This window comes from Phaseolus vulgaris, chromosome 5 (assembly GCF_051622355.1).
Source record: "Phaseolus vulgaris cultivar YP4 chromosome 5, ASM5162235v1, whole genome shotgun sequence".
In the NCBI taxonomy this organism is placed as follows: Eukaryota; Viridiplantae; Streptophyta; class Magnoliopsida; order Fabales; family Fabaceae; genus Phaseolus; species Phaseolus vulgaris.
In genome coordinates, this window is record NC_143502.1 from 31,246,468 (window position 1) to 31,262,907 (window position 16,440).

The 16,440-nt window shown below is 34.4% G+C and overlaps 1 protein-coding gene across 1 annotated transcript; it reads right to left on the reverse strand.

Moving 5' to 3' along the window:
* Window positions 1-2,517: 2,517 nt before the first annotated feature.
* On the reverse strand, window positions 2,518-5,370 carry LOC137835385 (peroxidase P7). The gene is made up of 3 exons (XM_068643868.1): window positions 5,112-5,370; window positions 4,511-4,702; window positions 2,518-3,133 (listed from the first exon to the last, which is right to left on the reverse strand). The coding sequence occupies exons 1-3, from the start codon at window positions 5,325-5,327 to the stop codon at window positions 2,582-2,584; spliced, it is 960 nt and encodes a 319-aa protein (XP_068499969.1). The 5' UTR covers window positions 5,328-5,370; the 3' UTR covers window positions 2,518-2,581.
* Window positions 5,371-16,440: the final 11,070 nt, after the last annotated feature.

Below are 16,440 nucleotides of genomic sequence, written 5' to 3' on the forward strand. Positions count from 1 at the left end.
CCATGTAAATAATTTCATGCAGTGTGTCATGTAAGAAGGCATTTTGCACATCTAGCTGGTGAGTAAACTAATTTCTGGTTGCTACAATGGTGAGGAGACACCTCAAAGTTGTTAATTTTGCTGTTGGTGAAAAATTTTCAGAATAGTTGACACCTTCAATCTGAGTGTACCCCGGCTTTATATCTGTCAACGCTACCATCTGAGTTGTACTTTATTTTATAGACCCATTTGCATTCGATGGGTTTCTGCCCAGGATAGGATACCTGGTTCCATTCAGCCGGTCTTGGGCAATGGTCGAATGATTGGCTTGGGATCCCGTTACGTAGTCTTGAAGCCAGGAAGGTGGGGTTGATGTGCGACTGGATCGTCGAACAGGAAGGTCGGTTGGAGAAGGTTTGGTAATGGGTGCTAGACTTCTTGGCATGGGAGAAGAAGGTTGGTCTACTGGAGGTTCAGGTGTATTATGACGAGTAGGAGAAGAAGGTTGGTTTGGTGGAGGTTCAAGTGCATTGTGACGAGTAGGAGAAGATGGTTGGTTTGATGGAGGTTCAGGTGCATTGTGATGAGTATGAGAAGAAGGTTGATCGAGTGAATGTTGGACAGGAGTGGGTAAGTCAATGTCAATAGTTTTTTTTTTTATCGACAAAAACAGAATGAATTAAAAGAGATATTTCAGGGATATCTCAACCCGTATACAGAAACCTGCCAAACACACACAAGCCAACTGCTCCTCTCAAGAGGAGGAGTTCCTAGGAAATATAACAGACCTCATACATACCATTGGCTCAAGACACCAATCAGAGAAAGAAAAACAAACACATTGCGCTTTACACACAACCCATGACCACGCCTTTACCTGCGACATTGCAAAAATTTCAATATGATCTACCCTGCCATTTCTAAACACCTTCCTATTCCTATGATTCCACAGTTCCCCTACCACAGCTATCCACACACACCCCCAAACCTGATTCACACTTTTCGTGACCCCACTCATCCGGAAGCTTAAAAAGTGGTCCTTCGGGTCCCTGTGACTCACAAAAGTCAATGTCAATAGTGGGCAAAATACCTTGTAATGGAGGGGAGGATTGACATATTATTTTTAACAATGAAAGCCAATTTAAAAACTTAATAAGGCAAAATGAAAATTAATACCAAATAAGAAATAACAAAGTGAAGAGGAGCTTCAATTATAGATGAAGATCAAAAAAAGTTGAAGATTGACCATGTGAACAAGTGTGTGCCTCCAAAACTGATTTTCTAGAACATGCACAGATCAGAGTGTGTAAAAAGCTTGAGAAGTGTTGTGCCTCCAAAACTAAAAAACAGGAGAAAGTGAAAAAATAAGGTGAAAAATCTAAAATTTTGGTGGGTTTGTCTAAAAACCATCGGAACTTAGTAGATGTGTGTGTTAGTAGAGGTTATTATAATCTCTGATAAAAAATATTTTTTAATTTTTTTTTATAATTATAGTAATTAATTATTTTTTATCTAAAATTAATTTTAGTTTAATAATTTTTATATATATATATATATAATCAATTACTATTCTCAAAATTTTCAGAAGTATCATTAATTATGTTTAATGTATATAATGTGTCCATTAAACATTTTTAGCCAGAAATAGATTATATTAACCAATAATAAAGGAGTAACCGAGGATGGTTTACAATTAAAATATTTAAACGTTTAGTTCTAGGCATTCCTTTAATTAATCATTACACTTTTAATTTGGTGTCAAATTTATTATTAATTTAGTTATGATGTCAGATGTATTTTTTCTTTATTAATTTTAAAGACCAATTTTATTATTATAACAATTTCGTGAACTAAACTAAGGATTCACTCCGTATAAAATGTTGAAATACTGAAAAAATAGCATCGAGTACTAATAATCCAATACTTTCTCATTTTATTTTGAATAACATTTTTATACTTTTTCAAATCACTATCATAATTATGTATTCCCCTGCTTATTCCGATATTATTCCTTCTCAATATAATTTCACATTATTCAAAATAAAAATATAATTTATATAATTCTTTTTTTCTCTAATTCACTAATTCACCGAAACACCTTTTAATAAAATTAAAATTATGACGGAATACCAACCTATAAAACAATCAATACTTTAAATATAATTCATCATAACAATGATATTTCTCACTTGAGGTCGGAAGACTAACCCCATCGTGTTACATATTAGTATATAACTGCAACTATACGAGGAAGTCAACAAAGCACGAAATGACAAGTACTCGTAAGTTTCAACTTTTGTCGTATCAATGTTTTAAATATGTACTATGCCGTACAGCAGCAAATAAAAAGATAAAATAATTTATACAGTAAAGTGCATTTGCATTATTATTCAATTATTAATTTTGAGAGTGAAGTATAAAAACACTCTTTTTTTTATCACATTCTTTTGAATACTCTGTCATTGAGTATTATAAATTAAAAGATTAGAGAGTCTCTAAACTCGTCTAATTTTATAATTTTTAATAACTTTTGAGCAATAAAACAAAACAAAATTTCCATAATACGTTCCTCGTACTGAACGAAAGGAGAAACTGAGGATGTTCAATTGACAAGCCTGCAATTTCTTCTGATCTCACCCGCAGTTCCAGTGAGAGGAGTGATATTAGCCATCTTAATCATAGCTTCAGCAAAATCACCAAAAAACGCAGCATTATTGTCACTGTAAGTTCTGACCAAAGGGTCTTGAGAGTCACCATTGAAGAGCACTTGGTCTGAGATGAGAAGGCCACGGCGAGCCACGAGCTCGGAGAAGTAGTTGTTGTCGAAACGAATGGGAGTGAGGGAGTCCAGAGGGGACAGGTTGGTGTCCCCACCAGAGGAAGGGCAAATGCTCCTTCTCGACTCCGCGAAGTTGGTGTCAATGTTGGTTCCGTTGAAGATGCGACCTCTGAAAAACTGGCACTGCGCTTGGCCTATGGTGTGGCTGCCGGAGAGCACGGTGAGGTCACGTGCGTTCAAGCCTTTGGCTGCGAAGAAGGTGGTGAGTGTGGGGAGGTCGGAGAATGGGGAAGGGATTTGGGCGTTGGCTGCGCTTTGGCTTGCTGTTGTTGCGTCTCTTCGACCTAGAGCTACTGTCCATGAAGGTCCTCCAAGCTGCCATTTCAGAATATTAGGTTTAGGGTTACTGAAATTTGATGTTGAGAATAATTGTATTTTATAATTCAATTAGCAACAAGTTTAGTATATTTTTTTTATTTAAGCTAAAAAGATATTTAAAACAATTATTATAATAATGACTGTTTGTTTAAGCTTTTCTGAATAATTGTGTAATTTAAAAAAATAATTAGACATGAAAATAACAGAAATCTGGTTATAATTAGAAGTTATTTTTTTGCAACTGTTTTTCATGACAAACTATTTCTCGTTGTAAAAAGTTTCTTTTATTGTAAATGCACAATAACAAACTCTTAATACTTTTAGAAAAATTTAAAAATAATCACTAAATTATTTTATATCAGAACGACTTTTATTTTGAATCTTAAGCAAACTAGTCTGATATTTCAATGACACGATGATTTCCATACGCTGTGGTTTCTTGTAACATTAAATATATAATTGCTTTTTTTTATGTGACTGTTTATTTTATAAAGTGATAACAATGGATTCCAACCATGTAGCCAGATACTTACTAAATATATGAATATTTAGTTAAGACTATTTTAACTGATATCTTAATAGAAATACAATTTACTTACATGTAATAAAGGAAAATAATTTAAAACAGAGTTGCTATATATATAAAATATTGTATGAGTTTTTCCTAATATAAGTGATCATATGATATTAGATGTATGAAAGCAAACAGAGAGAAAATGATGTTGAATTCTTGAGTTAAAGTGGTGAATGAAAGCTAAAAATGGATGACACAGCACAAGACAAAGGTTTGCTGGTACTTGTGTTTCTCAGGTTTTTAAAAGGGAAGATAATGAGTGGTTCTTCTCGAGAATGAGACAAGGCTGACACCAGACTTTGATTGCATGAACCATTATCCCTTCTTTCTTTCTTCTTTTTTTTCTCTTGATCAATTATTGTTCTGTGTGATGCATTTTTTTGGGGAAGGGGACCCCACCAAATTACGAGAGTTGACATGGTGATCGATTAAGTGTGAGAGGAAAGTAAAAACCGAAAGTGGGGAACAAGGTTTGAAAACAAGCCCATGCCAAATTGAGATGTTAGGAAAAATATAAACATCAAGCTAGCTTAGCTATGTGCTTGTGAGAATGACTGAAGGTTGGAATCTCATTGTAACATTTCAATGCATTTTCAATGGGAGCAGGAAAAAACCTAATAAAAGATACTATAGTTTTCATCTGTGTTTTATGCAATTATATATATAACTATCACGTTGGTGATTTTATGTGTATTTCAAAAAGTTTAATAAGGAACAATTCTTAGATGCATATGTTGCGAAATGAAAGTGATGAAGTTTATATATATACACAGAAAGAAAGGGGAGAAAAGATGGGTCACCAGAACTACTCCATCTCTTGCTGCAAGTGCCAGAATATCAGCACAAGAGACCATGCCATTGCAAGCAGCTTCAACGTTGGTTTTAATGGTATCTATCACTTCATAACCCCTAACTGAATTTTGGTTTGGTACTGCATTTTTCTCACCGACAAAGGTGCCACTGTCATCCAATAAAATTGATGCATCACAGCCCTGAAATTCAGATGAGATTCACTTTTAAAAAGAAATTATGTATCTTCATCCAATGGGTTATCTAATAAATTCTCGTTAATAAGTTTAATATTATAAAAATTGAATTTTAAACTTAATTCGATCTCCAACGATAATAAACCATATAATATAATAAAATGGAAGAGAGAAAGAACGTAAAAAGTGTTAATTATCACTCTAAACCTAAAAACTTAAAACTTGTAATTTTTGGTTTTAAGCAAACCATGTATACAGAAAATATGCATGAATAGTGAGCATTATTTTTACTCAAATTTAACATTAATTATTCATGTAAATTTGAATGGTTAAGTTAGTTCTGCTACATGTTCTTACATATGTATATGAGCATATACATAGAAGTGATTAAAGAAACAAGAAAGTGTGTTCTTACATTCACGAAACAGTCGTGGAAGAACAATCTAAGTATAGAGGCTCCAAGCCGGGCTTCTCCATTGATGGCTTGCTCCATTACATTTCTCACAATGGTTTGAAGATTAGGACAAGTTTTATCATAGAAGTTGGTAGAAAGTTGTGCATTGGTTGAAGAAGAAAGGAGAGAAAGAATGAAGAGTGCAACAAAGAAGAGGGTACGTAAGAAGGGTGCCATCTTTCTAGCTTTAAGCCACAAAGTGATTATTGTGTAGTGTTGTGTTGTGAAGAGGGTCATGGAAGAGGGTATGCAATATATAGAGTGTTGGTGCATGCAGACACAAACAAATTTGGAAAAAAAAAAATCTGCCAAATTTCAAACTTGGCTGCTCCATACATGCTTACTTTTTAAAATTATTTTGGAAACTATACTTGGGAAGAAACCTGTGAGATAAAAGATTACACTTGAATTATTATGTTGAGATCAATAATATATTTGGGAAGATAAATAAGTTAGAGATATTAAAAAGATAATGACTTATGAATGAACTATATAAGAGATCATGAATTACCTCTAACTCAAAGTTTTAAAATTAAGTATTTAAATTTTTTATTTTATGTTATGTATGTTGTTAAACTTTTTCATTTCTACATACTTTTAATTCAAAATTAATTTCTTAATAAAATATTCCTTAAAAATAAACACAAACAAATGTAGAAACATATTTTAAGTGCAAAACTATTTTTCACAGTTTCGGATTTTTTTTTGAGACAACTTAGATGGCTGTAATACATCAAGCACATCCTTTCTATTACAATCATGAAAAGTTGTGAACATTCTACTTCACATTCAATAAATTTCACTACTAATAATGTCGTATTTGAAATAATTTTGATAGAAAGAATTGCAAAAACTATTAAGCGTGTGAGACTATACCATAGTCATCACTAATTCGTACATAATTAAGTGTTGTTAATATTTTCAGTAAATTAAAAATCTTCCATACTAAAATTTAATTAATTCGTTCCAAAATAAGAAAAACACGTGTTAGAAAGAATTTTTTTATTTATTTTATCTTTTAATTCACTACTTTATTATTATTATTTTTTAAAATCATATCAATAAATATGTCCCAGATCTTTTATATTATGTCTTTCATTTTTAAGATGAGTTTAGACTTAACTCAATTTTTTAAAATTAAATTTTAAATCAAAGTTTATATCATTTATATGTTATTGTAGTTATATAAAAAAATGTTGCTGTAAATTTTTTATACATCCTTCTTACATCGGGGAAAATCTTGAGTATAAAAAAAAAATTTGATGTTAGATTTTTTATTAACAATAAATAAATAAAATAAAATGAGGTATTTAAGGAAGAATATCTTAATTCTTATTAAAAAAATTCAAAACAAGTTTCTTTGCATCCAACCAGCTAAAAATTCACTAAACTTTACACTATATTATCCAAAATTAGATATTAAAGTAAGATAGAAAATCTCCATATACATAAAAGACACACGTTTATAATAGACACAAAATCCAACAGCTGATTAAGAAAACTATGATAAAAAGAAATTTTAATTTCTGTGATGGGTCCTCTTTGGTTTTATAACTTTATCTTGATTTAATTTATTTATTATTTGCCTTAGTGAAAGGAGATGCATGATTGGTGTTACTTTACACGTCAGTACCATTTATAATTCATAATATACTGAACGCAAAGATGTAGCAAAAAAGAAAGAGCTTGAATCACCCACCAGCCATAAAAGTGATTCTAATCATAACCATGTATGTATCCTTTTTAGGAGAACCAAAAGCTGGGATCTGTTTGACCAATTTTACAAGTTGCAAATGCAAATAAAGCACATCTCAACCTAACTTCAGTTACATTTGGTTGAGTCAAACACATCTTTGTCTAGATAAGTTATTTTGTCAAATCATAATTAACAAAACAAATGATAAAAAAAATGGTATCGTCGAAAAATAAAAAAAAAGTAGGTTATGTGCACCTTTTAGTGCATCTCATTCATATGAAAAATGGTTTTAGAACTTTTAATGAAGGTTGACGAAGGTATATATGGATGAAATTCAATGATTTGAATTTCTACATGATATAAATGATTTGACAGGGAAATCTGCAGTGACATTTAGTGAAATCGTTACATATATGTGTCTTAATTTGATATATATAAGGATAGATTATGATTGTTGTAACTCACTTCACACATGTTAATTATTTTGATGTGTTTGGCCAATTGAAACTAGGACTTTGAAAGCTTGGTCGCACACACTTATTAATTAAACCATATCAAAGTCAGAATTATAGTAAACGAGGGTTTAAAATATGGAAAAAGTTGATTTTTCGATATGTAAGTAATCACGGTTTGTAAGGATTTTGCGTGTATTGTGCAAGTCTCCCAGGATACAACAAGAAATTTTTGGAAATTTTCAATGATCAGAACTAGCAATCTACTTTTGAAAGAGTAAGAACTCAATAAAACCAAAAAATATTATATTTAAAAGAAAAGAATAAAGTGGAGAGGAAGACAGAAAGAGAGGAAGATGGAGCGTGAGTGAGATGAGAAAGTTGAAGAGGCAGTGAAGTTGTCAGTGAAATTGAGAACGGAACCCCTCTTTATATAGGGAGAAGAATAAAAAATTTGTTGCATTTTCACAACCGAATTTGTGGCACGTTCCATTGACTGATCGCCGGAAACGGAGCAATCGTCGAAACTATGAAGAAGGAGTGTGGAGAAAATTAAGAGCGTAAACCTTCCCAGTTATGCGGCCACGATCCTAAGTGAAGAGGACAATGTTGCGCGTCAAAGTCGGAGTAGATCCAGTCTCCGCTGCACTTTCGAGATCTCCTCCAACAGCACAAAAATTCGCTAGAATTTTTTGCGCATACTCTATTTTTCGTTTTGCAATATTTGTTCATATGTTCATATGGTTTTACAACAAGAACTATGGCTAATTCAACATCAAAAATATGTTTAAAGTAAAGAAAGTTTTTAAATTCAAGAAATATTTGCAGAGAAACTTATATTTACTTTATTTAAAATCTTCATGTGTATTGAAAGGGAAATTTAAAAAGAAAAACTAATTATTTTATTATAATTATCATTATTAATTTTTGGGTGAGTTGTGTGCGTGTGTGGAAAAGAGAAATCTTCATTTATATTGTTTTCCTCTAATAGAAATGATAAATATTTCTTTGAAGACTTATTTTCTTTTTTGACAGTAAAAATTTAAGTTTTGATTAGTATATATAATTTTTCCATAGTGTTTCTTTTTATTATAAGTCTGTTTATTATTTTAATCTTTAAAAATAATTCGCATTCTGTAAGTTAATGATTGATATAGTATAATAAAAATAAGAAACAAAATTTTTTATGTTTTTGGTTTTTTTGTTCCTTTTCTCAATGTGTTATTGTTTACAAAAATGTTAATTTAGTTATACCATTTCAAAGTAATATATTATTTCATAAAAATGTTAATTTAGTTATACCATTTCAAAGTAATATATTATTTCATAGAATGATAGATGTTTCTTTAATCCTACTTTTCAAAAGAGTTATCGGTCATATGATATGATGACATTATGCACGAGAATAAAAAAGTAGTGTTTTTTTTTTCTTTCAACATATATCAAAATACTAGTGTTTTTTTTTCTTTCAACATATATCAAAATAATATAGTATTGCTGATAAAAAAAACAATATAGTTATCAAATATATAGAGAGGAAAATATTTTGTTCTCTTCTGAGAGTTTTCGGAACGGTTAGGGTTTGTGTGGTGCGGAGGTCTGACAATCTAGTTTTGGTGGTGCATTAGGGTTTTTGTGATTTAAGGCAGTGGTGCTCGCGGTTGTTGTGGGGTGTGTCGTGGAGGTTGCGAACAAACAGTTGTCCTGTTGCGGCATACCTACGTGCGAAAGGAAGTGACGTGTGGGACCCTGTGCGACAAACGACAACGCGTGACGAGAGCAGAGGGTGTTGCGCACGATGAGAGAAGGGCGTTGTGCGCGCGACGTCTGCTGTTTGCGGCAATCCATTGTGGTGACGCGAGACGTGTGGTGGAGCGTGATCTGCGAGCAACGAGCTTGCGTCAGTCTGGGACCAGTGCGATGGTGTTGCACGCGGAGGCGGCAGTTGCTTCTGTGGGGGGTTGTGGTTGCAGGGGGTGGTTGTGTGTTCGCTACTGGTTGGGCAACGACAGTGCTTGTCGTGTGCAACAACTTGTTAGTTGTTGGGGATGGCGGAGTGATGTGAGTTGATTTTAGATGTTTTCATTTAGTTGACACTTTACTTTAAGATTGAGATTTTAGGAGTTAATGGTGATGACCTTAGGAAAATTCCCACTGGACACTAACTTAACCATGTGGTTAAGTAGGTGTGAAGGTGCATTTCACAAAGGCAAAGATAAAAAGACATTGTATGGTGACATGTATGCAATTGTTGAAATAAAGAAGAAAACTAGGAAATATTAATGGAAAGGAAACATGAAGGAAATGGAAAAAGAAACTTATGGAGATGGTGGTGGGTGGTCACGCCAGGTGGAAACCACCAAGATAAGTGTTAGGCCGCCACTTGAGAGTTTCATTCTCATCAAGATAAGACCAAAAGGAAGAAGAGACAATACTCACTCAAGCTCTCACAATATTTGTGCAGCGTAACTTTTCTATTCAATTTCAACATGTAAAATACAATGGGTAGGCCTCCTATTTATAGGTGAAGGAGCCTTGGAAAACAAGCAAGAGGGGTAGGATGGGAAAAGAGAAAAAATGGGCAGTCTTAGGGTTTGACTAAGTCAAACTCGCATCCTAGGCCTGTCCTTCTAGAAACTAGGTCAAATTGTCTTCCTAAAAGGCTAGGAACAAGCTAAAATGATACTTACACCCCCTATTATGCTAAAGGCACCTTATTCTAGCCTATCTTTACTATTTGGACCCGTAAAGTGAGCCCAAATTATTTACAACTTGTTTTATTCTTTAAGAAGACTAGTAGGAAGAACATTAGATGCTCTGGTTTGTGTCCATTTCTTCCTCTGGTGAGGTTTGCTAAATCCTTGGTGGGGTCTTCACTTGATTATTGAGATGACTTCTCATAGTGTGCATCCTTGGTCATCTCCTCGTTTGCTTGGTTTGCATCATGCCCCCCAGGTTTGAGAGAATTCGACCTCGAATTTAGAACTCTTGAAGATAACATAGTTAGTTTGTTCACATATAAGATAGTGCAAGGTGTGGGATGTGAAACAAACTTATGTTCTTTAAGCTTGGGTAGTTCAAAAGGGTAAGCGTTTCTTACAAGCCATGTTGGAAAAGAAGATTTGGGGATGGAAGAGCATGGTGATAAAAATCCTCTTAAAAGGTGAGAACCCTTAGGAGGTATTTGATGTTCATCCCAAAGTTTCTTTGTCCAAGATGTCAAGTAATTAGATTTATTTGGTAATGAAAAAGACAAAGAAGAAGGACACCTTGGAGGTGTAGTTGGTAGCATGGCACAAGTCAACATGATTAGTTTAGTTGTGGAAGATGATATTTTGTGACTCGGTTTATCTTTTCTTTCGTTCTCTTCTTCATTTTCTCTTTTGTTTTTCATTTTAAGTTGGTCCTCATGGACTTCTTTTGGTGAGAGAGATTTTAGTGTGACCTTATGCCCATGGAAGGTGATAGAGATTTTGTTGGTAACGCCATCATGAAGGGTTTTCATATCATATTGCCATGGCCTACCTAAAAGAATATGAGTAGCTTCCATAGGGACAACATCACACAAGACCTCATCCTTATATTTACCAATAGAAAAGGCTATGAGGACTTGCTTATTCACTATGATCTCCCCCTCTTTACTTAACCATTGAAGTTTATAGGGCTTTGCATAAGAGATGGTTGATAACTTAAGTTTGTCTACCACTTTTGTGTTTGCCACATTTGCACAACTCCCTTCATCCACAATTAAGGAGAACAACTTATTATTAATGAGGCACCTAGTGTGGAAAATGTTTTCCCTTTGACTTTCATAAAAAGGTTTTAAAACTTGACCTAACATGTGCCTCACTACTAATAAGTCTTCTTCACATGGATTCTCACTTTCTTCCTCACTTGGCGATCTAGAATGGTTAGGGGACCTAGACCTTTGGGAGCTATGGTCACTCATGACAACCCCTTCTTTAACCATCTTGTTTCTTTTTGAAGGACAATTAGATACAATGTGTCCAAAACCTAAACATTTAAAACACTTTCTACTTGAGATTTTAGTAGGTGAGTTAGGTGTTGAAGTGGAGGGATTAGAATTTCTAGGGTTGTAAGTGGAATCTTTCTCAACATTTGAAGGAAAATTTTTGGAAAAAGTTTTGTTTTTGGTTTTCCAAGATGATTGGTAGTAGCCATCATTATGAGAGTTTTTGAAATGGTTTTTCTTTGAAAGTTGGGTTTCAACCTTGATGGCGAGGTGAACCAATTTTTCTAAAGATGAATACTCATAAAGTTTCACCACATATTGGATTTCCCTTCTTAGTCTACTTACAAATCTAGCCATTTTAGATTGCTCACTTTCATGCATGTCAATTTTAGTTAAAGTCATTTCAAGCTCTTTAAAATAATCATCAACACTTTTTGTTCCTTGTTGAAGCCGTTGGAGCTTCAACAAGAGTTCCTTCCTATAGTGAGGAAGAACAAACCTAGCGCGCATGCATAACTTTAAATCCTCCCAAGAGACCACATTTGACCTCTTGTTAAGTCCAATGTCCATTACAGTCTTATGCCACCACTGCATGGCATAGTCTAAAAATTCTAAGGAGACTAACTAGACTTTTTGGTCTTCTTGGACCTCATGTACATTAAAAATTTGTTTAACTTTAGCCTCTCATCCTAGATATATGTTGGGATCACCTTCCCCACTAAAACTAGGAATTTTTACATAAGGCAAAGAAAGTTTAGGAGCATGGTGTGGATGTTGGAGCCTCTCCTCAAATTGGTTCAATCTCCAATCTTCTTCTTCCTCATGGCTACCATATTGAGTGAAACTTCTTGTATCTCTTTTATGCTCCCATCTCCTTGGTTGTCTTACATGAGCCGATTCAAGCCTTTGGAGCCTCTCCTCCATTTGTCTCATTTCCTCATCTTTTTGTGCAAGGGATCTCCTAGCAGCCGTGATGGATATCCACTAGGAGAGGATTTTATTAATGAAGGAAGAGGATTTTCACCTACACATTTGAAGTTCTTCCTTCTAGTCTTCTCACAAATTAAAAGAAGTCAAAGAGAAGATCAAGCCTAAAGATAAAGAAGTCTACAAACTCTCAAATAATAGGCTTCATATTAAATATCTCTCTTTATAGTTTCTTTTAAATTGTAAATAATATAGAATAATGTTTAGAAAGGTGCTTAGAGGGAAACATGAGACACCTCTTTTGTAAAAACATCTTTAGGCTTTAGCTTAGCAAATTCTAGAAGCTTGGGGAGTGAGCTTAGTAAGGGGGTGTGATCTTAGGAGTTTTTTGGGTAGCTTAGGGAATAAGCTATGTAAATGACCAGCCCTTACTCCTATAAAAGGAGGGCTTAGGTCCTTCACAATTCAGATTGGAATTTTATAGTAGAGAGACTATACTCAATTTGGGAGAGAATTTGTGAGTTTTGAGTCTTCCTCTTCTTTGCCTTATCTTGTGAGCTATGGTGAGCTTCAAGTGGTGGCACTCCATCACTTATCTTGGTTCAAGGTTCCAAGTGGCGTGAATGGCTTCTTCCAATTCTCAAAATCCAGCAAGCATCTTATTCTATAAGTATTCTTCTTCCCTTTTCTTCAATTTTCCATTCGGTAGTTTTGATTCCTAGAGTTTACTTCTTTTTCTACCATTTATTTTGTGTTTCCAGCATTGTGTTCTTAATTCTGTTTTGGTTCAGTAGCTAGCTTTTAAATTCTGTCCAGTTTTAATTCTTGTTCTTCTTTCCTTTTGTTTTGATTCAATTTGACAATACATGGACTTCCATATGAGTCTTGGTTGGTGCTTAGTTTTGGTGAGTTCTTGAATTTAGAACATTGATCCAATTCTAAAGTAAAGTGCCTTTCAAATCCAGCTCAAGTTGTTCCTAAGAATGTCAAGAATCATGTGTTCTTGTAGTTACATTCACATCAAGCCGTCAATTCACTCATAAGGAATGCCTTTTTGGAAGATTGGGGTTTTGATGTCTCCCCTGAAGAAAGATGAGCCATAATTCACAAGTGAACAAACAATTAGTGAAATAGAAGTTAGAAAACAATCTCTTTAGTTTGCGTCACTTTGGTGAAAAGAAAACAAGAGGAGAACACTCAAAGCACTCAAAAAGAATTTTATCCTCTCACAAAGGTCTTTCTTGAGGTTGAAAACTCTCAAATGAAAAAGGTCAAAGCCTTAATCACTTGATCTTAAAAGAAACCGCAACAAAACTTAAGAAAAAAAATTACAAAAGACAATCAAGAAAAGCTAAACCAAATTTGAGAAAGAGATTATGACAAAACTTTGAAGAAAGACAATTAAGAAAAAGGCACACAAAAATGACTCAAAGATACTTACTAAACTTTTAACAATGAAACTTTTTCTTTAGAAATTGTTAAAGCAAAAGGATAAAAATTCCACAATGGTTGAAATCAATTTGCCAATCAAGTTGAACCCAAAATTTTGAAATGTTTTTTTTTTCTTTAAGAAATGGACCCCAAATTTGTGCTTCACACTTCTTTCCTTTTTTTTATACTAGTTCTTGAATTATGGAAATGAAATTTCCATAGTTTTTATCATGCATATTTTCCAATAACTCCAATTTTTGCAAAAAGTTTGGGCTTCAATTTAATTAATCAATCGAAATCTTTTGTTTGGAACTTAAATCTACTTCTACTAAAACAAGTTTCTAATTACTTCTTAAACTTTCAAAATTAAAAGCCAAGTAAATAGAATCAAAATAAGGACTCCTAGAACACTAATGAGCATATGACTCAAATCAAAAAGGCAAGAACACAATAAGACACAAAAATAATAATCCAAAAGCAAAATAATGCTATGGAAAAGTAAAATGGCCGAATGAAATTGCAAGAAAATAAAAGGGCTGAAATTAAATGCAAGAATGTAAGGAGAAGAATTTAAAGGTACTTGAATGTAAAGACAAGGAATTAAAGATGCAAGAAAATAAAGTGCCAAACAACTCTAAACAAGATATGCTCAAAAACCAAAGCTCTGAATACCACATGATGTGAGTTGATTTTTAGATGTTTTCATTTAGGTGACACTTTACTTTAAGATTGAGATTTTAGGAGTTGATGGTGATGACCTTAGGAAAATTATCACTAGACACTAACTTAACCAAGTGGTTAAGTAGGTGTGAATGTGCATTTCACAAAGGCAAAGATAAAAAAGACATTGTATGGTGACATGTATGCAATTGCCGAAAAGAAGAAAACTAGGAAACATTAATGGAAAGGAAACATGAAGGAAATGGAAAAAGAAACTTATGGAGATGGTGGTGGGTGGTCACGCCACTTGATGGGTGGAAACCACCAAGATAAGTGTTAGGCCGCCACTTGAGAGTTTCATTCTCATCAAGATAAGACCAAAAGGAAGAGGAGACAATACTCACTCAAGCTCTCACAATATTTGTGCAGCGTAACTTTTCTATTCAATTAAAACATGTAAAATACAATGGGTAGGCCTCCTATTTATAGGTGAAGGAGCCTTGGAAAACAAGCAAGAGGGGTAGGATGAGAAAAGGGAAAAAATCGGCAGCCTTAGGGTTTGGCTAAGTCAAACCCGCATCCTAGGTTTTTCCTTCTAGAAATTAGGTCAAATTGCCTTCCTAAAAGGCTAGGAACAAGCTAAAATGATACCTACACCCCCTATTATGCTAAATACACCTTATTCTAGCCTATCTTTGCTATTTGGACCCATAAAGTTGGCCCAAATTATTTACAACTTGTTTTATTCTTTAAGAAGACCAGCAGGAAGAACATTAGATGCTCTAGTTTGTGTCCATTTCTTCCTCTGGTGAGGTCTGCTAAATCCTTGGCCATCTCCTTGTTGGCTTGGTTTGCATCAGAGAGGGTTCTAAGGGTTTCCTCATCCCATGGAATTGTTTGATGGATCAAGAAGTATCTCTTGATAAGAACGTATATGCTATGACAAGCCAAAGTAAGACATTTGCTCAGGCTTTGGGAAATACGTGTGACATTCCTTTGTCCCAGCTATCTACTCCTTGTATTAAGGGAGACATGGTTGCGGTCCAGATTGATGAAGAAGATTACTTGGTTGGTCTTGCGGATTGCAAGACCCATCTTCATGGTCGGATTATTCTATCTAAGGGGGATAAACCTCTCACACACTTGGATTTAACTAAAAAGTTGGAGCCGGTGTGGAAGACTTTTGGACCGTGGAAAGCAATTCCTATTGGGAAGGGTTTCTATAAGTTTGAGTTTGCTTCTTTAGAACACATGTGATGGGCCCTGAGGATAGGTTCCTTGAAGTTATCTCCTGGTTTCTTGAGATTGTTTGCTTGGACAAAAGAATTTGTTCCAGCTACCACGAAGAGTACCAAAACTCAGGCCTGGGTTAGAATATACAATTTGCCTTTGGAGTATTAGAGACCAAGGGCGATATTTTCCATCATTAGAGGTCTTGGTACTCCTTTGAATTTGGATGATCATACTATGAAAAATAATAGGGGTATGTTTGCTAGAGTGCTAGTGGATACTATGAGAAAGAATAGGATTTGTTGTCCCTCTTCCCGATCACCTCTTGGTTGAACATCCAGACTTTTCTTTTGTAGCTGGTCTGGAATATGAATGGCTCCCTCCATTTAACTCTCACTGTAAGATGATTGGGTATGAGCTTGCTTAGTGGCGGGTGATTCATGATCAGGGTCGTGTTCCTGGGCCTCAACCTAAACCTTCTCAGAAGACAACTTCTGATGAACGGGAACAGGGTAGGGTCGCGACTCCTAAACAACGTAAAGAGTATCAGAAGAAACATCCACAATCGAAATTTGTGGAAGGCCCCACTGATAAATTGAAAATTGATGCTCCTGACGGGCTAATGCAGGGTCACTTTTGGGTCACCTTGCTTCTGATAAAACAGGTGGATGGGAGGATGATTTTGTAGATATTGTTGGAAGGTAGAGTGGGGTGAATTGTCTTTCGCAAATACTGAAGGTAGAGTAAAGTTCAATGAAGAATCAATGAACAAGAAACCAGATCTACCAACAAATAAACCTGTTTCAAGTTGATTCTAAAAAATCAACCGGTTGTTTATGCAAATCAACTAGTTGATTTTATCAACAATGAATAAAAACAAGATGAAACGGATTTAAAGGAGATAAAGGATAGAAAGATCAC

Excerpts from the sequence above, each read along its gene's own strand:
- LOC137835385 (XM_068643868.1), bottom strand. The coding sequence starts at position 5,327 with ATGGCACCCTTCTTACGTACCCTCTTCTTTGTTGCACTCTTCATTCTT. Across the intron at positions 4,703-5,111 it reads TCCACGACTGTTTCGTGAAT|GGCTGTGATGCATCAATTTT; the intron begins GTAAGAACACAC and ends TCTGAATTTCAG. Across the intron at positions 3,134-4,510 it reads CAAGAGATGGAGTAGTTCTG|CTTGGAGGACCTTCATGGAC; the intron begins GTGACCCATCTT and ends CTGAAATGGCAG.